This window comes from Colossoma macropomum, unplaced genomic scaffold, assembly GCF_904425465.1.
Source record: "Colossoma macropomum unplaced genomic scaffold, Colossoma_macropomum, whole genome shotgun sequence".
Lineage (NCBI taxonomy): Eukaryota > Metazoa > Chordata > Actinopteri > Characiformes > Serrasalmidae > Colossoma > Colossoma macropomum.
The window spans coordinates 39,493,783-39,513,318 of NW_023494799.1; the positions used below are offsets into that span (position 1 = coordinate 39,493,783).

At 42.9% G+C, this 19,536-nt stretch overlaps 1 protein-coding gene across 1 annotated transcript in view; it reads right to left on the bottom strand.

Annotated features, from left to right (window-relative positions):
• The window catches only part of pde3b (phosphodiesterase 3B), a 97,702-nt gene extending 78,463 nt beyond the window's left edge, over nucleotides 1–19,239 (bottom strand). The window contains exon 1 of the mRNA XM_036586538.1: nucleotides 17,840–19,239. Coding sequence (XP_036442431.1) covers nucleotides 17,840–18,763 — 924 coding nt within the window. The 5' untranslated portion in view covers nucleotides 18,764–19,239. The remainder of the gene's footprint in view (nucleotides 1–17,839) is intronic.
• Nucleotides 19,240–19,536: the final 297 nt, after the last annotated feature.

Sequence of the window (19,536 nt, forward strand, 5' to 3'; positions counted from 1 at the left end):
TTTTTGTACTGCAAACCAGTCGGTATTAGTGTGTTTGACGGCATATATCTGAATGGGGCTGATACTTTGCATTTGATGCTTTTGTCTTCTCTCTAAATAAATAAACACAGAGAAAAACGTATTTCACAAAGCATAAACACACAACTGTAACCACCGTTACAGGTCTGACATAGAGGGATAAAACAAATGATCTATCTGCGTGTCCTACCTAAACCAGGGAGACTCAGCAGTCGAAAAGGGCTGCAGTCCTTTAAGAATTAAACTGGTTTCTGCTCTGTGGCTCTTCGTCCCTCCCAACTGACATCCTGAGCTTTTCTGCTACAGTGAAAGGGGCTGTTTCTCCGTGAGCAGCTGCATTAGTGTGAGTAGAACTGGTAAACTGGCCCAAACACTGTCAAAGCCCTCACCTCCAACACCGAAACGACATGCAAGTAGTTTATAGGGCTCATTTATGAAACCTACTGAACATGAATTATATCAACGTTACAGATAAGTTCATACGGTGGCTGAATTGTAGCCAGCTAGCTAGCTAACACATGCTAGTTTTAGCTAAATCCTAACCGGTTTTCACGGCTGACTAACGGCAGAGTAATGAGTGTTAGTTTTATCTGGCAAAGTGAGAAAAAGGAGCTCAGTAAACTGTTAACCTGATGGTATTTTATCACTGGAAACACTGGTGTGGATGTAATATATTTAGCCTCTATATTAGAGTTCTATATTAGATTCTCCGGCGGCGACGCACTGCTGTTCTTCATGCAGTCGGAAATTCTGCAGTTCTGCTGATGGAGATTAATTCCATATGTAATCAAATGTTTCATCAGATTTGATGTGTCACCTGTTTTGGAAGCGACTATGTTAAGGCACTTGCTGCACCTGGAACTGTTCTCAGTAGCATTTTCAAAGTAGAGCCAAACTTTTGACCTCTTCGACATATTTACCTAGCTGTGTTCTAGATAAATATGTCGTTTCTGTGCGTCAGCGAGTTGTTTAGCATTAGTTGTAAAGTTACTCCAATACCGAAAACAGGCAGTGATTTTTTTTTTTAAGACTTTTCCGTACTCTGTAGTGTGGAGATGCTTCGGCCGGTGCGTTTTTGGAATGATTTTCGGTACCCTATATTTCGGGTGCCCTATGCGCGATCAATATCAATATCACTGCCTCTATCCTAAGGCTGGGTATCGTCAGCAAACTCAAGATACGAAAAGTATTACGATAAAAGTATTACGATGTGATACAACATGATACAATGACAAAACAACAAACAAAAACATTTTTGGTTAATATCTCACTCAAATTTTTTTGAGCTGGTTAGAGCACCGAGAGGCAGAGGAGTGAACTTTCTGCACTTTTATTTACCGAGGCAGCAGCAATATCATGAGGCAGTAGTCAGGTTTGGGGCACATATGACAGTGTGAGGATTTGCAGTTGTAAAACTACCAGTGAACAACAAAAAATGTTCGCTAATGCACAGCACAGGTCACATACAGCACAGGTCACATACAGCACAGGTCACATACAGCACAGGTCACATACAGCACAGCACAGTAACATCATAACAGCACTACGACACAAAGCAGCTCTACAAACACAGACCCGAAATGCTAATTCACCAATTCCTCACTACCACTGTAAACTAAAGCATGTCTGTGAAAGTGAAACCGAATTGAATTGAACACCTAACAAGAATCATACAAAACCTCTCCAAGCCCGACAAATCAGAGTCTTGTTAGACACAGTGTCCAGCAACATTTACCCAAAGTTCATACATTTTTAAGCGTAACACAGTAGATGATTTCCAAAGTCTAGGCTGCATTTCTCGGCCGCTACGTCATAGCAGACCGTTCCAAAGTGTAGGACCCTTCATATACAGCCTAGAAATGCAGCCCACGTTCTGAGTGATTTGAAGGACGCATCAGATGTATCCTTACAGGCCTTCAGTTGCCCCCAGTTCTCTGCGCACGAATCACGCAAAGGAGAAAAAACAAAACAGCACCATGAAAATGCCGGAAAACGAAGCCGTTGGAGCAGAGCTTGTTTTAAAATGTAAGTTGTTCTCGTCTTTGGATTCGTCTTCGTTACATTATGAAGTATAAAATGACCGATTAATTAAAGCATTCGTTCATATATCGTATATATCGCCTATATATTGTATTTTATTTAGACATATTTGTATGTATGTGTAGTTTATCGTACTTCATAAGAACAACATCTGTTTCCATGATGAAAAGAAAAAGCAACAAACTCAATGCAGCGGCTCCATTTTCTCTCACGAGTTTGGCGCCGCTCTGGTGGCGTCACCACGCAGCCTCGTTAGGACTGATTCATTTGTGTGACCAACAGGCTACTAAGGAGGAGTCTTCATAGGACAGTCCAACCGAGGACCTGACTACCTCGGCTGCAGCCTAGACTTTGCAGTTACAATTTTCTGTTTTCCTGTCTTTTTCATTTCCCTGCAAAAGAAAATAAGATCTTGGAAATGATTTAAAACAAAGCTGTTCAAGCGTAACCAAAAGCTGATTTGTGTCTATGCTACTAAAACGTGCTCTGATTGGGTGTTGTGTCCTAAAAGAGCGTACCTAGGCTATTCAGATAAATGTTGGCAGCAGTGATGAAGACGGAACACTAATATTCCTTGACAGTTTGACTGACATGCAAAAACAGGCCGATGTTTCAGCGTAACGTAGGGGCAGGTAATTGGCAAATAGTTCTACAACAAAAAGACATTTGCGTTAAAAAGTGATAAAGAATTATTATTATTATTAATTAGTATTAATTAGTATTGCCTGACTGTTTCACTCGTCTACATCATTCCTGGACACCATGACGGGTGCTAAAAATTCCTATTGCGAACTCTAGTCCGCCTACATATCCAAATGCAGGCTTACCGATGCGAAAGCTTTAGCCCAGCTCCACGCGGGTCTCGTTTCCAGTCAACATCTGGATGCAGTACCTACATTTGAAAACTTGCACGTGTAAACAAGTTGTATCTCTGATCATAGTGAACAAGGGTCAGTACGTCCCTACATATGAGCATTAGCCCAAATGTCTGGTCCATTACTACATTTGGCACCGCCTCAAATTTAAAATTACCCCATTACTTCATGGCACTCCAACAACACAAGTAACAGAGGTAATTATTATCTAATGACTTTGAATTAAAAATGGACCTTTCAGCACTGATGTCCCCTAAGACAACAGTATCAGTTCATGTCCCACGACAGTTTCACAGAACTACAGGAAATGTGACTTCCTGAGGTAGGACCACTAAACTCCAAGGAAAGCCCCGCAAGATACACCACATCATGAGTCATGAAGAATAATAAAAAAGACGGCCAATGGAGTCACTGTAGTTTTTCACACAATCCATGGTTTTAACATCATTTCTAGCTGTAAACCTGTGCATTTTTACCAAGAGTTCTCTGCATATGGTTCTTTAGACTGATGGAGAACGTGTTTAAATATGGTTCTATATAGAACCTTTTTGTAAAGGGTTCTGTACAGCACCAAAATGGGTTCTTCTATTGTTAAAAGCTCATAACAATAGAAGAACGCTTTTCCTTGGTTACTGTTGCCATGTTCAACAAGCTGTCAAGCGTGTAATCTCAACTGGATGACTTGGATGACTTAACCTGCGGAAAAGAAAGAAAAAAGAAAACACACGCAGGTTTGGTCAGCTGATCTTGGATGGCTGATTAGTCAACCTGTTTCAAACGGCGAGCGAGAAGAGCAAATCTGAGCTGGAACAACACTTTAATGTAATGCCCTGCTGTCTGGATGTTCCAGCAAAAGCCTTAACAAGCTTCAGTTAGTCCAGAACGCTGCAGCCAGAGTCTCACAGGAAGAGTTTGACCATATCAGCCCAGTTTTATCAAACCTGCCATTTAAATTTCGCATCAATTACAAAATTCTTTTACTGACCTATAAAGCTCTAAACGGACTCGCCCCTCAGCACCTGAGTGAACTTCTCTCATATTAGGAACCATCACGCCTACTTAGATCACAAGGTGCTGCAGTTGTGGACTGGAGGTTAGGGAACCAGCCTTGTGACCGGAAGGTCGCCGGTTCGATCCTCTGAGCCGACAGTACGTGACTGAGAGGCCCTTGAGCAAGACACCTAACCCCCAACTGCTCCCTGGGTGCTGTGGATAGGGCTGCCCACCGCTCTGGGCAGGTGTGCTCACTGCCCCTAGTGTGTGTGTTCACTAGTGTGTATGTGGTGTTTCACTGCATGGATGGATGTTAAATGTGAGGTGAAATTTCCCCGTTGTGGGTAACTTAACAGTACCTAAAATTATTATAAGTTACATCGGGGGGAGAGCCTTCTCATACAAAGCCCCCCAGCTTTGGAATAATCTTCCAGTCAGTGTTCGGGACTCAGACACAGCCTCAGTCTTTAAATCTAGGCTAAAACCCCCTTGTTTAGTGGAGCCTTTGATAACTAGTTTCTCCTGTTAGATAAAAGGTGCAGATCTGGGGGTTCAGAGTATTATGGTAAACTGGGAGTGTTGGTGCTGCCTCATGGGTTCACTCAGGTTTGCTGACGGTGGAGTGGAGGGGCGCTGACATCTCAGGCAGCCTCGTGTCTCTGTTACCTTTCTGGTTTCTCCCTTTTAGTAAAGGGCTGTAATAACTAGACCTGCTGGAGTCTCTGCTGCTCTGTTAACCCTGTAATCTGTGATCAGTCCCTCTTTACAGAACTGACTCTGTGTGTTTCCTTTCTTTGCCGAGTTGAATGGCTGACCATCCTGTCGGCAGCTGTGACAGAAGAACAGCTAAACAACCTGGAATCAGCCAGAAATGAACCCAACACCATTCGCCAAACTAAATGGGCTGTAAGATGCTTTACAGACTGGCTGGAACAAAACAACATTAATACTGATCTGGCACAAACTGACAAAACTGAGCTGAACCTGATATTGCGGCAGCTTTAAGGCTCAGTCCGATTTGGTCAGACTCTGAAGATCAGACTACACGTTTGGCAAATGGTATTGGGTTCATTTCTGGCTGATTCCAGGCTGTTCAGCTGTTCTTCTGTCACAGCTGCTGACTGAAAAGCTGCTCAGTGGTGATGACAGTTTGGGAATTTAGTGTAAGGAGCTGGAGAACGAACTGCCGGCTGTGCAGCGAGTGGGCGGAGCTCGTTACTCTGACGGAGCAACAAGCTGCTCGTTAAGGAACTATAATTTGGTGAAGGAACTGCGAACATTAAAACATATTAAACGCCGCGTTCACGGCCCAGTTTATTAATTTATTACTGTATTTATTTAACTGTTGTATTAAAGCAATAGAACACTCGAGGAGTGTGTTATCGCCAATAACATCACGGCTGTGATGATCTACGGCGACCAAATCACAGCCCTGATGTTATTCACGATAACACATGACCTTGAGTGTCTATTGCTTTTATACAAGTGTTCTTGTGTTCTATTGCTGAATTGTCTGATGCTGTTGCTTCTTCTGCCTTGATCGTGGTGCCACTGCTCACCAGCCTTCTGGACCGGCTTGACCACCATTGAGCTTCACGCTGCACTACGCTGTGCAAACCTCACCCTCATGAACTGACCCTCCTGATGATGCTGCTGCTTAAACTAAAACGATCTAATTAACCGTTGCTCCGCCTGTTTTTCCCCGTTTTGTATTATATTTTATACTAACGCTGTTTGTTCTCCGGTGTCGACCAGAGGAGGACGGGTTCCCCTTCTGAGTCTTGGTTCCTCTCAAGGTTTCTTCCTCTCGCTCTTAGGGAGTTTTTCCTTGCCACTGTCTCCATTGGCGACGCTCATGGGGGCTCGGACCCGGATTTTTCTGTAAAGCTGCTTTGTGACAACACCTGTTGTAAAAAGCGCTACATAAATAAACTTTGACTTGACTTGATTTCCAAGTTGAGTCCAATAATGATGGACAAAGAATGGTATAACCAATGGTGTCACTGGTAACCCTAACTCACGTTATACCTTAACTCACTAGTGAAGACGTCACCCAAATGCGTCAGTTACCACGGCAAAGAGAAAACAAGCCACAGCAGCTACTTCTGCCCACAGGATTCAGGCACTACATGGACTTTGTTACTATTACACTGTTCCTGTCCACCAGTGGCTGTTTCTGCTAACAATAATTAATTCATGAACATGAATACAGTCCAGCCATGTAGAGTCTCACATACACAGCAGAGTTCGGTTTAGAAGCATTTTAATTTGCTTCAGAAGTAGCCTTTGTTCATATCACTGTGACAATAATGATCATTTCTGCTTCAATGGTTCTGCAAGGGAGTAGTGGGTTGATCAGACACAAGAGGGGGTGCGTGAGAGGGTCCTAATTGAATGGGGGGGGGCCTTCTGGTGTTTTAATGTTTAATTGCAATTTGTAAACGGTCATTTTGTTTTGCTTTGTATTTTTTCTGGACAAATGCCCTCTTTACCTCAACACAGAACAGCCTAAAACGGAACGCTTTCCACTTCGTAGCTTGTGGACATGAATGAATACATTAAATGACCTGATAACCTTAGAAATGAATACAAACAAACAAACCAATTGCGAGTCGGATAAAGCATTAACATGCAGTAAACCAATGTGACGGGATGCGTCTACATGAATCAGCCAATAACAGACTTCTACACAGTGTATGTGCATCTATAAAAGGACACACACACACACACACACACACACACACACACACACACACACACACACACACACACACACACTTCTTTCTTTCCTTCTTTCTTGACACTTTAGTGCAGGTGTGGTGTCGAATTAAGTCCATGGGGTTTACTGGCTTTTTCCCTGTCTGGTCCTGCTGGGGCTCAGGAAAAACTAAAAGATATCACATTAACAGCTCACAGCTTCAATCTGACACCGCAGTGCGTTGTTTACATGACCACTTGACTACAACTGTGCAGATCAAATAATGATTGTATTATTAATGTCCATGTAAGTGCACTCAGCAAGCGCAAACTGCTTTACTCAGCCAATACGCTGAGTCGGCTCAATCAGCACCCAGCAGCAGTGATGGCAGCACAAAACTTATTTCCTATAGAAAAACTGAAAGATTCTGCGGAGTTTAGGCAAAGCAGGTTTATTTATATATCTCTCATACGCTGCTGTCATTCAAAGTGCTTTACAAATGAGAAAATAAAGAGTGATTTAAAACGTAAAGGAGAATAGAAATTAAAACAATAGATTTAAAGTGAAAATCATTAAAATAAAAAGGAAATTACAAATTAGGATAATTAAAAAAAATCAAAAATTAAATCAGGATAATAAAGCGCTGTTGCAGAGGGGAAAGGCTAGTTTACTTGAATCTACTCTGCCAAAATTACATGAATGACTAGAAAAACACATTTAACAAAAATGAATTAACTAATTTTTGTATTCAAATCATACTTTTTGCTCATGGAGAGCCTATTAGTCACAATGTGTTGTTGACACTCTGTCTCTCTCTCTCTCTCTCTCTCTCTCTCTCTCTCGTTCAGTGTAAATTAAAGCAACCATTTACACAATTTACCTTTTATCCTCTGAACTAATGATCTTTTTCCTTAGGACAAGCAAAATGTGGGTTTTGTCTCATTCATTGTGAGTGTTTGTAAGGGATGCATCAGCACCAATACTGGTATTGGGCCGAGACCGCATTCATTTACTCGTAATCATGCTCACAAAAACTCACCAATATCATGTGACGTAAGGCCAGTGTACACCGCATCGCTAATTAACAAACAACTCAACCTGCCAGTGAACGAAGTCTGAGTACACAGACAAGCTGATTGGTTGAGAGTCGTTCTAGCTGTGCTGTTATTTCACCAGAACATAACGGGTTTCTCACAAACACTATCACTCCGCTGAGACGCCGTTGCTAAGCAACAACTTTGACCGCTGTAGGAGACACTCAAGACCTTTGAACGTTTTTACTTCTTACTTTGCCACAAACAGAAAATGGACACTTTTAAGATCACATTTGACCGATAGCCGATTTGGTCAGACTCTGAAGATGAGACGACACTAAATTCCCAAACTGTCATCACCACTGAGCAGCTTTTCAGTCGGCAGCTGTGACAGAACAGCTAAACGACCTGGAATCAGCCAGAAATGAACCCAACACCATTCGCCAAACTAAATGGGCTGTAAGATGCTTTACAGACTGGCTGGAACAAAACAACATTAATACTGATCTGGCAAAAACTGACAAAACTGAGCTGAACTTGATATTGTGGCAGTTTTATGGCTCAGTCTGATTTGGTCAGACTCTGAAGATCAGACTACACGTTTGGCGAATGGTGTTGGGTTCATTTCTGGCTGATTCCAGGTTGTTTAGCTGTTCTTCTGTCACTGAAAAGCTGCTCAGTGGTGATGACAGTTTGGGAATTTAGTGTGAGGAGCTGGAGAACGAACTGCCGGCTGTGCAGCGAGTGGGCGGAGCTCGTTACTCTGACGTAGCAACAAGCTGCTTGTTTAGGAACTATAATTTGGTGAAGGAACTGCGAACATTAAAACATATTAAACGCCGCGTTCACGACCCAGTTTATTAATTTATTACTTTATTTATTTAACTGTGTGTGTTATCACCAATAACATCTACGGCGACCAAATCACAGCCGTGATGTTACTCACGATAACACATGACCTTGAGTGTCTATTGCTTTTATACAAGTGTTCTTGTGTTCTATTGCTTAATCTATTGCTTAATTGTTAAACACTGCACTCATTTACAGTACTATTCAGAATTAAGTAATTCATTATAATACAGGACTCAGTATCGGCGAGTACTAAAATATGTACTCAAAAAGGTATTTATGCGCCCCAAGTGCATGTTGTTTCTTACAAATTTGGTTCCATGCCCCAGTCAACTCATACTCATACCTTAACTACCACGAAACACAAATCTCACCCACTCCCAATTACACTCCATGAATTATGAATTGTGAGTCTCCTCATTCTTTCATAAATACATAATACACAGATCTTTCCAAATCTGTAACCTCTGAACAGGGGATTCCCAACTGAGGACATCTCACACTTTCAAAGACCTGACAGTCAGAAAGAGCTCTGTTCATTTCCACATCTTAATGGCTCATCTAAAAGCGTCTCTGACGTAAATGACAGAACTTTCATTTACATTTGCTCACACAAACTCTCGGTGTCCTAAGGACACTGAACACACTCATCCAGGACAAAAAAAAACCTGAAGACCCGTCTTGCATAAGGTGTTTTTTTACAAGGTGACCATGAGTCAGAACTGTATTTTCTGAATTTTGAAAATCAACTTCATATTTAACAAGTGCACATCTATAAACGAGAGTTTATGACAGGTGTGCTCCATGTTCTTCTTCCAATTACTTTTTTTGGTGTATAAAATAAACAAATGCAAAATGGCTTTTGTTCTGTTAGAGACTTCTAAGCAACACATTATTCACTACTGAGATTAATCACCATTGTCAGAAGTGGCCAATAGGACAATATTTAAGATTATTGTGATAAATTACACCACGTCACAACACGCTTTTCTGTCTACATCATGGACATCGTTAGTACACACAGAGCACTCACTGTAGGTTTTCCTACAGAGAGAACATAAGTAGCCTGATTTAACTTGACACAGTGCATCATATGAAATAAAAAATAATTTTATTCACCTATTTTTTAACCTGGCACCGCTGGCTCTTTTTTCTACGTCTTATCAAACTTCAGAAAACGAAATATTGTGATGCATTTCGTGTATTGAGAAAATATGATGTAAATACTATACACTTGCGATACAACAGAATTTTTCACCTACAACTTTCATTATTCATATAATCAATTTAGCTGAGGAACTTTTTTACATAAATAGTTTTTGACATTCTAAAAACCTCAACAGACACTGTGAGACATGCATCATAGATATACACTGATCAGTCATAACGTTCTGACCACCTCCTTGTTTCTACGCTCATTGTCCATTTTATCAGCTCCACTTACTATATAGGTGCACTTTGTAGTTCTACAGTTACAGACTGTAGTCCATCTGTTTCTCTGATACTTTGTTAGCCCCCTTCTACCCTGTGAGTCATTAAAAACTCCAGCAGCACTGCTGTGTCTGATCCACTCAGACCAGCGCAACACACACTAACACACCACCACCACGCCAGTGTTACTGCAGTGCTGAGAATGATCCACCACCCAAATAGTATCTGCTCTGTGAGGGTCCATGGGGGTCCTGACCACTGAAGAACAGGGTAAAAGGGGGCTAACAAAGTATCAGAGAAACAGATGGACTACAGTCTGTAACTGTAGAACTACAAAGTGCACCTATATAGTAAGTGGAGCTGATAAAATGGACAATGAGCGCAGAAACAAGGAGGTGGTCATAATGTTATGCCTGATCAGTGTGTGTGTGTCTGTGTGTGTGTGTGGTGTGTGTGTGTGTGTGGTGTGTGTGTGTGTGTGTAGTGTATTATGACCTAGGAGCCAGAGACTTGAGTACATGAAAAAGATTTGGCTGTAAATTTAAAGGAAGAAAGCTCTTAAATCCCTTGCTAACCTTACACGACTTCAATCCCAAGTCAAAAGCTCCAGATGCGCCAAAATGTTTAACATCATATGACACAGGATGTCAGCTCGTCCAACGTGCCCTTTTTCATAGCGGCTATGACAAACATGTCCAACATCGGACAAAAATAGCCGATGGCTCAATTCCAGGACCTGCAAAACAGCCTGGTTTCTCTCATGTATCACTCGCACCCTCCATCACAGCTTCCCAGCTATGAGGTGCTCCTAAGACAGACTAGAAGTTCAAGAACAAATTCGCTGGAAATTTATCATCCTTCCCAAATCTTCTGGTAAGATTAGACTTAACCCTAAAAACTCAGTCTAAAAATCTGATAACAGAGGGACAGTTAGATTAGGGCCACTGGACTCACCAATAAACCAACGAACAAAAGTTTAATTTACATATATGCCTGTCTGACTAAAGACTAGAACTCAGCTTTCATAAATCTGAATCATTTTGAAATATTAAATGGTTACTAACCCAAAAAATATGCCAAATATAACAAAAATAAATATGAGCGGCGTCACATAAATGACCACAAATGAACACAAAGCTATACAAGTTTCCTTACTTGTACTTTAATAAACCAAACTTCACCTGAGGTTCTGCAAAAATGACTTGGCTGTGTTGAAGGACCCTAAAGAGTCCTGACTGCCCTCCTTAAAGTACTAAAGCTTTGCTATGACCAGTGCATTTTCAATGCCCACCTCATACATTTCAGTGTTTGCTCTCCAGTGCGGCAGGTTCCTAAAAAAGGGCAGCATTTCCCTCGCTCACCCTAAACAAGCCCTTTCAAAGCACTGCTAGTGAAAGAGACGAGTACCCAAGGTCCTGTGTACAGTATTCATCTTAACCTTTCATGGCCTCCTCAGAGGAACAGAGAAGTTTAGGATCCATGCCAGTTGATCGTCTGACACGCCTCTCAGTCAATCACTACCGTCTCTAAGCACCACTTCCTGTCAAGTGAGGGAAAAATGTCTCTGAACAATCTAGCAGTTGGTAAGGAAATTAGTTAGAATGATTTGGCTGAGATGGTGGAAACATGTTGCTGAGAAATGGTTCATCTGGACACATAATACCCTGAACATCTGTACAGTGGTGTTGCATTTATTTCAATTTAAAAGCTAAAAAAAGGGCTGGATCAAAATGCAGAAGACCTCTCTAGCTGTGTTTACATGCAAAGGTTTTCTCCAATCTGATTGATTACATTCTGATTAAGGCTGAGATGTTTATTCTCGCTCTACTCAACAATCTGATGGAAATCTCCATTTACATTCACACCACAAGAAATCAGATCCAAAATGACACACACGTGTAGAGAACCGCTTAGTGTAGACGTTACCATGACAACCAGCATCACGTGAGTCCAGTCAGAGTGAGACGAGCAGCAGTGAGCAGTGCTTGTGTTTTTAATTACTTTAAAATGATGTCAGACTCAGGAAAACGTCCTTCACATGTCCTTGTTAAAGAAGGCCGAGAGGAAGACGTCGTGTTCTGAGACACATAAGCTGGACGTCCGTCCCACCGCCGTCTTTTAAAGATCAGAGCATAAACTTCGTCTCCTCTGCAGACCAGTTTCTGCTCCGCCATGTTGAACGGTATAAACTTTCACTATGACGCGACGAACATGATCAGAACGGACTTAAACTTTCCGATAGGGAATGTAATCAGATACAGGCGTTTACACGGATATTATTCTTCTATTTAACGGATTATTTACAGGATTACCCACCTTGATCAATCAGATGGAAACTGTGTTCCGAATGGCCTCAATCGGACTAGGCTATTCCGACTGAAGTGTTTACATGGACGCGTTCTACTCCGATTGAGCTATTAGTCTGATTATTAACGGATTACTAGGCTGCATGTAAACGTGGCTACTGACAGCCCAGGTGGACAGATGGCAGCGGAAAAAATTGTGGCAAAAATTAAGAATTGGTGGCCAGAATTCCAGAAACACATTTATACATTGTATTTTCTATTAACAAGTATACATTTTAGTACAATGATTCGTGGTGGTCTGTAGAAAGACTGTATCGTCCAACCCAGGGATGCATCAATACCGTTTTTTTTTTTCAGACTGAGTACGAGTACATATTTTTGTACTCGATGACACCGAGTCCGATACCGTACTGAGTAATCTGTTTGGCATTAAGTAGTTTTTAGTGTAAATGCAACCTAAGCAGTTCAACAGTTCAAGTTAACCATAAACTTTAGCAGATTTTAAAATGAATGCTTAGCAAGCTGTGTTATATAATTTAACGCTACCTTGGATTGAGTAGCGCTGCAGTAGAGAAGAGCAGACTTTGCTCCACATCAGAAGAGTTCTGTACAGAAGTTTTACTCCTCATCTGTCTTTCTACATCAGTTTCTGTAGCGTAGTGGCCATCGCAACCGAGGAGCTCACGTGTGGAGTTTTATGTCTGAGTCTTGGCTGGTTGAGCTGTATCTGAACTTCTTCTAAAGTCAGACACTGTGTGAGTCACGCTGTACGTCACGTGTGGGCAAAGCCTACGATCTGAATACTCACGCTGGCCCACTTTGATCAAGCATCTCGGAGTAAAAGCGCTGATCTAAGATCAGGTCACGGAATTTTATTCAGCGTTAGATACAAAGCATATCGCTGCTGTCGGAAGAAAACCTTGCATCTCCATTTTTTGTTTTTCAGTTTTTGACATATTTGAAAATGCCTGTTACCCTTTACGTTGTGTGTAAATTTCATGATGAATGGACCAAAAGAAACGACCCAAAATAACTTGGAAAAATGTCTGGTTCCATTGACTTACATTAAAAGTAAAGTATGTTTTTCCTTCTCCTGTAAAGTTACTATTTTGGAGGTTTTCTTCCAGGAAAGATCCTAGATTAGTATTATTACTCCAAGACGTTTGATAAACGTAAACGCTCCGTCCATTCTACGCAAAACACAGCCTCTACAGACAGCTCTGTCCATGATCAACTTCAGATAAAGCTAAGACTGTGTACTGAAGCTAAAAGCATGTGGTGACGTTCACGGTAGGACAATGCAGTTTCTCTGCAGCCTCTTTAAAATAAATAAATAAAAATAACACTATATTAACGTTTATACCTCGCTATTCTATTCAGTCAAACAGACTAAAGTCAGTAACCTTCTTAGAAGCAGTTGTTGTGTAAATGAGTGGAATGTACTTTAACAGTTAAATCCTTAAACTTTAATTTTAAAGGAAGTATCAAGCTATGCTATGGATTGACTTGCGCTGCAATAAAGAAGAGTGGGTTTTGTTGTTTTGTTGTCACGCTGTACATTTGAATACACCATCATCAACACCTATGACACCTTCACACAATATGAATACGCTCAGTTGATGCTATGTGAAACCCAGCCCTTACAGACATGGCTGCGTACAGACAACTTCGAATAAAGCTGCTTCATTCAAAATAACATGCTGTGCACTGAGTACTGAGCAGAAATGCTGAGAAACTGAGCAGCTTTGCTAACACTGAGCACTGAAGCTAAAAATAGGCGCGATGTCCACGGAAGGACGACTTTGTGTCCAGCTCACACGGAGGCAAAGTCCATTAAAATGTCATCAAACTTGGGAACTGTGGAAAATTTGCACTTGTGTATACGTGTTCACCTTCACTGCGTTCGTCCATTAGCGCAGCGGTGTACACTTACATCACCCGGTATCAGCTGGTACCAAAAAGTTGGTATTGGTGAATTTTTATGAGTACGAGTAAATGACCACAGTATCGGGCAAAATGCCTGATACCAGTATTGGTATCGATGCATCCCTAACAAAAATATAACTATGAAATGTTTCAGCTGTGCTCCTCTGTGTGTTTCTCAATTTTCCTTCATGCTACTTAATGTTTTAGTTTGTTACAACAAGTGCTGCAGATGCTACCAGGTTGCCATAGCAACAGTAATGAAGGGAGGGAGGAATTTACGATTTACTTGATGATAATGTTGAATTATGCCTAAGGCAGGATATGCCCAAAGCCTACTTCCACATGACACCTGATTTATTTTGGAAACAAAACAAAGTCAATATGTGCTCTACAACAGAGCAAAGGGTTACAAAGGCAACTCCATTAGGTTACAAGGTTGAACTTTTAGGTTCTACTGCAACCACCTTTAAATCTTACCTAAAATTAGATACAACAGAAGGACATAATATTTTCTATGAATTACATCACAGGTTCAGAATACACATTTGTGACTAAACAATTTGACCACAGCTTAACTTAGACGGCATTGTTTTGCCAGGGCCACCAGCAGCTGTACGTCATACTGTCGGCCCTTCTCTCCGGGTTTAAGAGTGATCGGGCTTTGTTATGGTTTTACGTGATTTAAAGTTCTCTGCCACATAAACATTTCAAACAGTCTGGCCACTCCATAGAGGGGTCCACCTTAAAAGCGCCATAATCCTGCCACTGGTTCTAAACACAGCTCAGCCTGTGACGAACGCAGGGCTGCGAACGCAATGAGTCACAGGTGCCGGGCTGTTTCTCACTTTGTGCAAGTGGAAAAGTCATGAGGCCACACGTGAGAGAAAGCACTGACCAGGACATCACCAAAACCTTTACATAGGAGCATCTGTCAGTACAGACACAACAACACACAACACTCGGTGGTCAAACACTAAGCTACATAACACACACACACACACACACACACACACACATTATATATATATATATATATATATATATATATATATATATATATATATATATATATATATACATATAAATATGTAAATGTAATATAATATATACACACACACACACACACACCATATATATACATACACACACACACACACACACACACATATACATACACATATATGCACATACACATATATGCACATATATATATATATATATATATATAGAGCTGCTGTCGGATGAAAACCTGGTAACTCCATTTTTGTTGTTTTTTGGGTTTTGACAATGTGAAAATATCTGTTGCTCTTCACATTGTGTGTAAACTTAACGATGAATGGACTAAAAGAAACGATCCAGAATTACTTGGAAAAATGTGTGGCTCCATTGACTTACATTAAAAGTAGTGTAGGTTTTTTCCTTCTCCTGTAAAGTTACCATTTTGGAGATACAAGGTTTTCTTCCGACAACAGAAACACATACATACAAACGTACATAAATAAACACACACACACACACACACACACACACAAAAAACTACACATGTGCACTTAAAAAAGAAAGCAAATTCGCAAGAAGCAAATTCATTTTAGGCTCATTTTGTCATTTTCATCACTTTAATCACAATTTTACACTTTATTTCTTTATTTCTATGCTGACACAAATAACTTAAAACAAGTAATAACCACCACACATTCTTAAAATGGCCTTACACACCGCACACAACACGACACAACACAACACCACTTTCTTTAAAAACAATGGCCTGTGTGAAATAATCCAAATGAGGAATGAAGCTTATTGGGCATTTACACACTGGAGCGTGCCCAGTAATGATACATGAACCAGGAATGAGTATATAAGGAGTGTGACACACATTACACATGAAACTTTTTAATGAAAAATATACCCACTTAGGCCTACTTCATAACAGCCAAGGCACATTACATGAACAAGATGAAGCATAAGAAAAAGGACAAACTCCACATTCTTTCATTCTTTCTAATGAGATTATTAATTGGGTGGGTAGGTGGTTATTCCCACCCCCACCACTCACATGCTCGGTTTGGGCTCTGCAATGGTTATAGGCTCTAAAATGGTATCGTAGCTCACATTAAAACATGCACATCCTGAAATAACTACACAAAAAATGAGACCAATTTAATTCATAAAAGTTACTGTTTACAAACTACTGTACATCATGTACAGTGTTTTTCCATACAGGTCTAAACAAGAGGGGGAAAAAATAAATAAAGAAAGAAATACTGGCCTTGCTGAGACCTCAGTTCATGAGTACTGCTGGAACAGTGCACTCGAGGCTGCACTCGACAGCACACTCACAAACACTTGGAGCACCAAGTGAACAAGCTTATAAGCAAACAAGCACCACGGAGAGTTTCACTGCTCCTCGCTATTGTGAAAGCACTCAGGGTTCACTCACATTTTCACTCACGATTGCTGTCAGTAAGAGCTTTGGCCCGGACCCTGCCCTATTTGCATCTCGCCAAACTCACCGACTGCATTCGCGCTAACCAGCGGCAACCTTGACTCTGATATTTCAGCGAGACCCTTGACCTAAGCCAATGCTGACTTTGATTCAAGGTCAACTTTCTCTAATACAAATATGAGCCATGAGGCCGAGCTGAGTCACACATTGCGCACTGGTGGAAGTTCAACACTGATTTTGGGCTGTTTTTTTTTGTTTGTTTGTTTTTGTTTTGTTTTTTTTAAACACTTGACTGGTCAACAAATTCAAAGGCAATCTCAGCCTATCAGCAGCAAACAAAAACAGGCCTAACCTTATACTAAATGTGTCATTTCTGCAGACAGCAAACATCCTATAGTACAGTTTTTTTTCTCACTCAATGAGTAAATTAACATCAGTGTTTCGCACAACTCACAACTTTGTTTCTTACAAGCTGGTGAAACCACAACAGCACAATAAAACCTGTGCACACTGGCTAACCCTGCCAAAACGTGTGCTCCAATACATTCTGTGGTGTTAAAGTTTCAGAGCATTCAACATGTTTTATCTTGACCATATTCACCACCTGGGTTTTTTGTGTAATGTGCACTACTGATGGTTTGTTTAGTGCAGTTTTGCACACATTTTCACTCAAGGACTGCAGCTCCTGAAGTCCTTCAGTTCATTTCTACTGGCCTGCATCACTTCTGGCCTAGGACTCCCTCCAACACCCTGAAGTAAACAGACTGTCTGCATAAGATCAATGCAAAACAAGTTATGCACCCCTAACCCCTTACCAAGAGGAGAACCCCAAAATCATAATGAAGACATAACTAGTCGTGCAAATACAACTTTATCAGCCACCAGAGAAAGCGGCTCCTACACTGGGCCATACAGCAGTGAGCAAAAGCGTGCTTTGCTTTGCCAGCAGCCCAAACTGGAGCGATGAAGATGGACCAATGGAAGTATGACCGCTTCTGCTTATCGGTTATATTCCACCGTGAAGCCCTTTCCGAGACAGAGAATGATGGGGTGAACACAGACGCACACGCCAGCGCCAAAGTTCAGCTCAGTAGCGCGAGCAAAAGATCTTACAACTAAAAACTCCCGCATAGTGACGCACAAATACCAGCAACCACGCTGCCACGTGCCAAGCCAAGACAACCCCAACACACCGCGGAAAGCGGCCCGGCTCGACCCCCTACCTGTTCTCTGGATATGCACGGCAGCGAAGGCCGGCGAGGCATCTTCCAGGCTCCTCCGTAACAGGCGCTGGCCGCTTCTCCAAGCGCGGCGCAGCTCGACCTCCTCCGCGGCCGCACCACGGGCACTTTCTCGTCAGTTCCGGCGGCGCTCATGGCCTGCCGCGCCGGGTAGCGCCTCTCGAAGGCGAGCGCGAGCGCGGCGCCTCCCGTCCCCGCCAGCGCGGCGAGCGCGGGCCTGAGCGCGGGCGGCACACGGCCCAGCCCGCCGAGCGCCACGAGCCAGGCGGCGGCGGCCAGCGCGAGAGCCAGCACGCTGTGGCGGAGCCGGAGAGCTGCGGGTGCCAGCGTGAGCAAGCCGGCGCAGGCTAGCGCGAGGGGCAGCCGGCTCGCCGCCACCACCTGGGCTTCTTCCTCCGTATCCTCGTTCTCCACGAAACGCGCCAAGAGCCAGTCCCCGAGGTGGCAGGACGCGGGCAGAGCGAGCAGCCAGCCGCGGCCGCTCTCCCGCTCGGCCCGCCGCAGGTAGAGCGTGAGGAAGAAGTAGGCACAGCCGATGCTGAACAGCGGGCTCGCCGAGTGCCATGCGTCGGCCGCGAAAGCCCGCAGCGCCGTCGCCGCCGAGCTCCAGCGCGACGTTGACGACGAAGACGATGACGACGAAGCAGTCACCAGCAGCCACGCGGCGGCCAGAGCAGCCAGGGCTCCCCCAGCGCAGGCCGCCCAGGCCCGCAGCGGCTCCGAGGCGCCGCACAGGCGGCACGCGTGAGCCAACAGCCCGCGCTCGCCGTCTTGCCTCAGCGGCGTCACGCAGCCCTTCACGTAGCCGTTCCTCAGGCTCTCGGCGGCGGAGGCGGCGCCGTCGTGCTGCTGCTGCCTGCTCTTACCGCTGCGCTGGATGAGCTCGCCGTCCTCCCGCACTGCCATGCTTCGGCTCTTTTTCTCTCTCCTTTCTTTCTCCCTTCTTTTTTCTTCGGCTGTGTTTTAAAGTCTGCTCGCGTCGCCACCGACGGTCGTTGCACTCGACGGGCGAACGCGCTCCATGCTCGCTCAAACGGGCTCCAGCATTTTGGCTTACGAGGAGGAAAAGAAGGTGAAATGTTGTTGTTGTGGTTCTGGGGGCTTTTTTTTGTAAGCGCAAGGCGGAGCTCTACAGCACCGTCTAGAGGCCGAGGTGGGGAAAACAGGCCCGTCTTCAGCGGCTCTCCATCATTTCCATATCCAAGTGATTTCAGCGGACCTTAAATGGATCGTTTTTGACTTGTGTGTATTTACACTGCATCTCCAATGATCACTATAATTAATCTAATAATAGGTTTTATACTGCTGCATGGTTACACTTTTAAAGGGGAATTCCACCGATTTTTCAAAATTTCTGTACAGTTCAATCACTGTGGTGTAAACAACGCCATTCCTACGGAGCCTGATGATGACATCCTGTATAAATAAAATTAATGCATAGCCACGACTTAGTAAGGTGTGGGAATGACATGATTAAGTCGTGGCCATGACTTAGTAAGGCGTGGGAACGAGATTATAGGTAACTAAGTCGTGGCCACGCGTTAGGATCTCGTTGCCACGCTTTACTAAGTTGTGGCAAGGACTTAATCATCTCATTCCCACGCCTTACTAAGTCGTGGCCACGCATTATTTTTATTTTGACAGGATGTCATCAGCGGGGCTCCGTACCATTCAGAGTG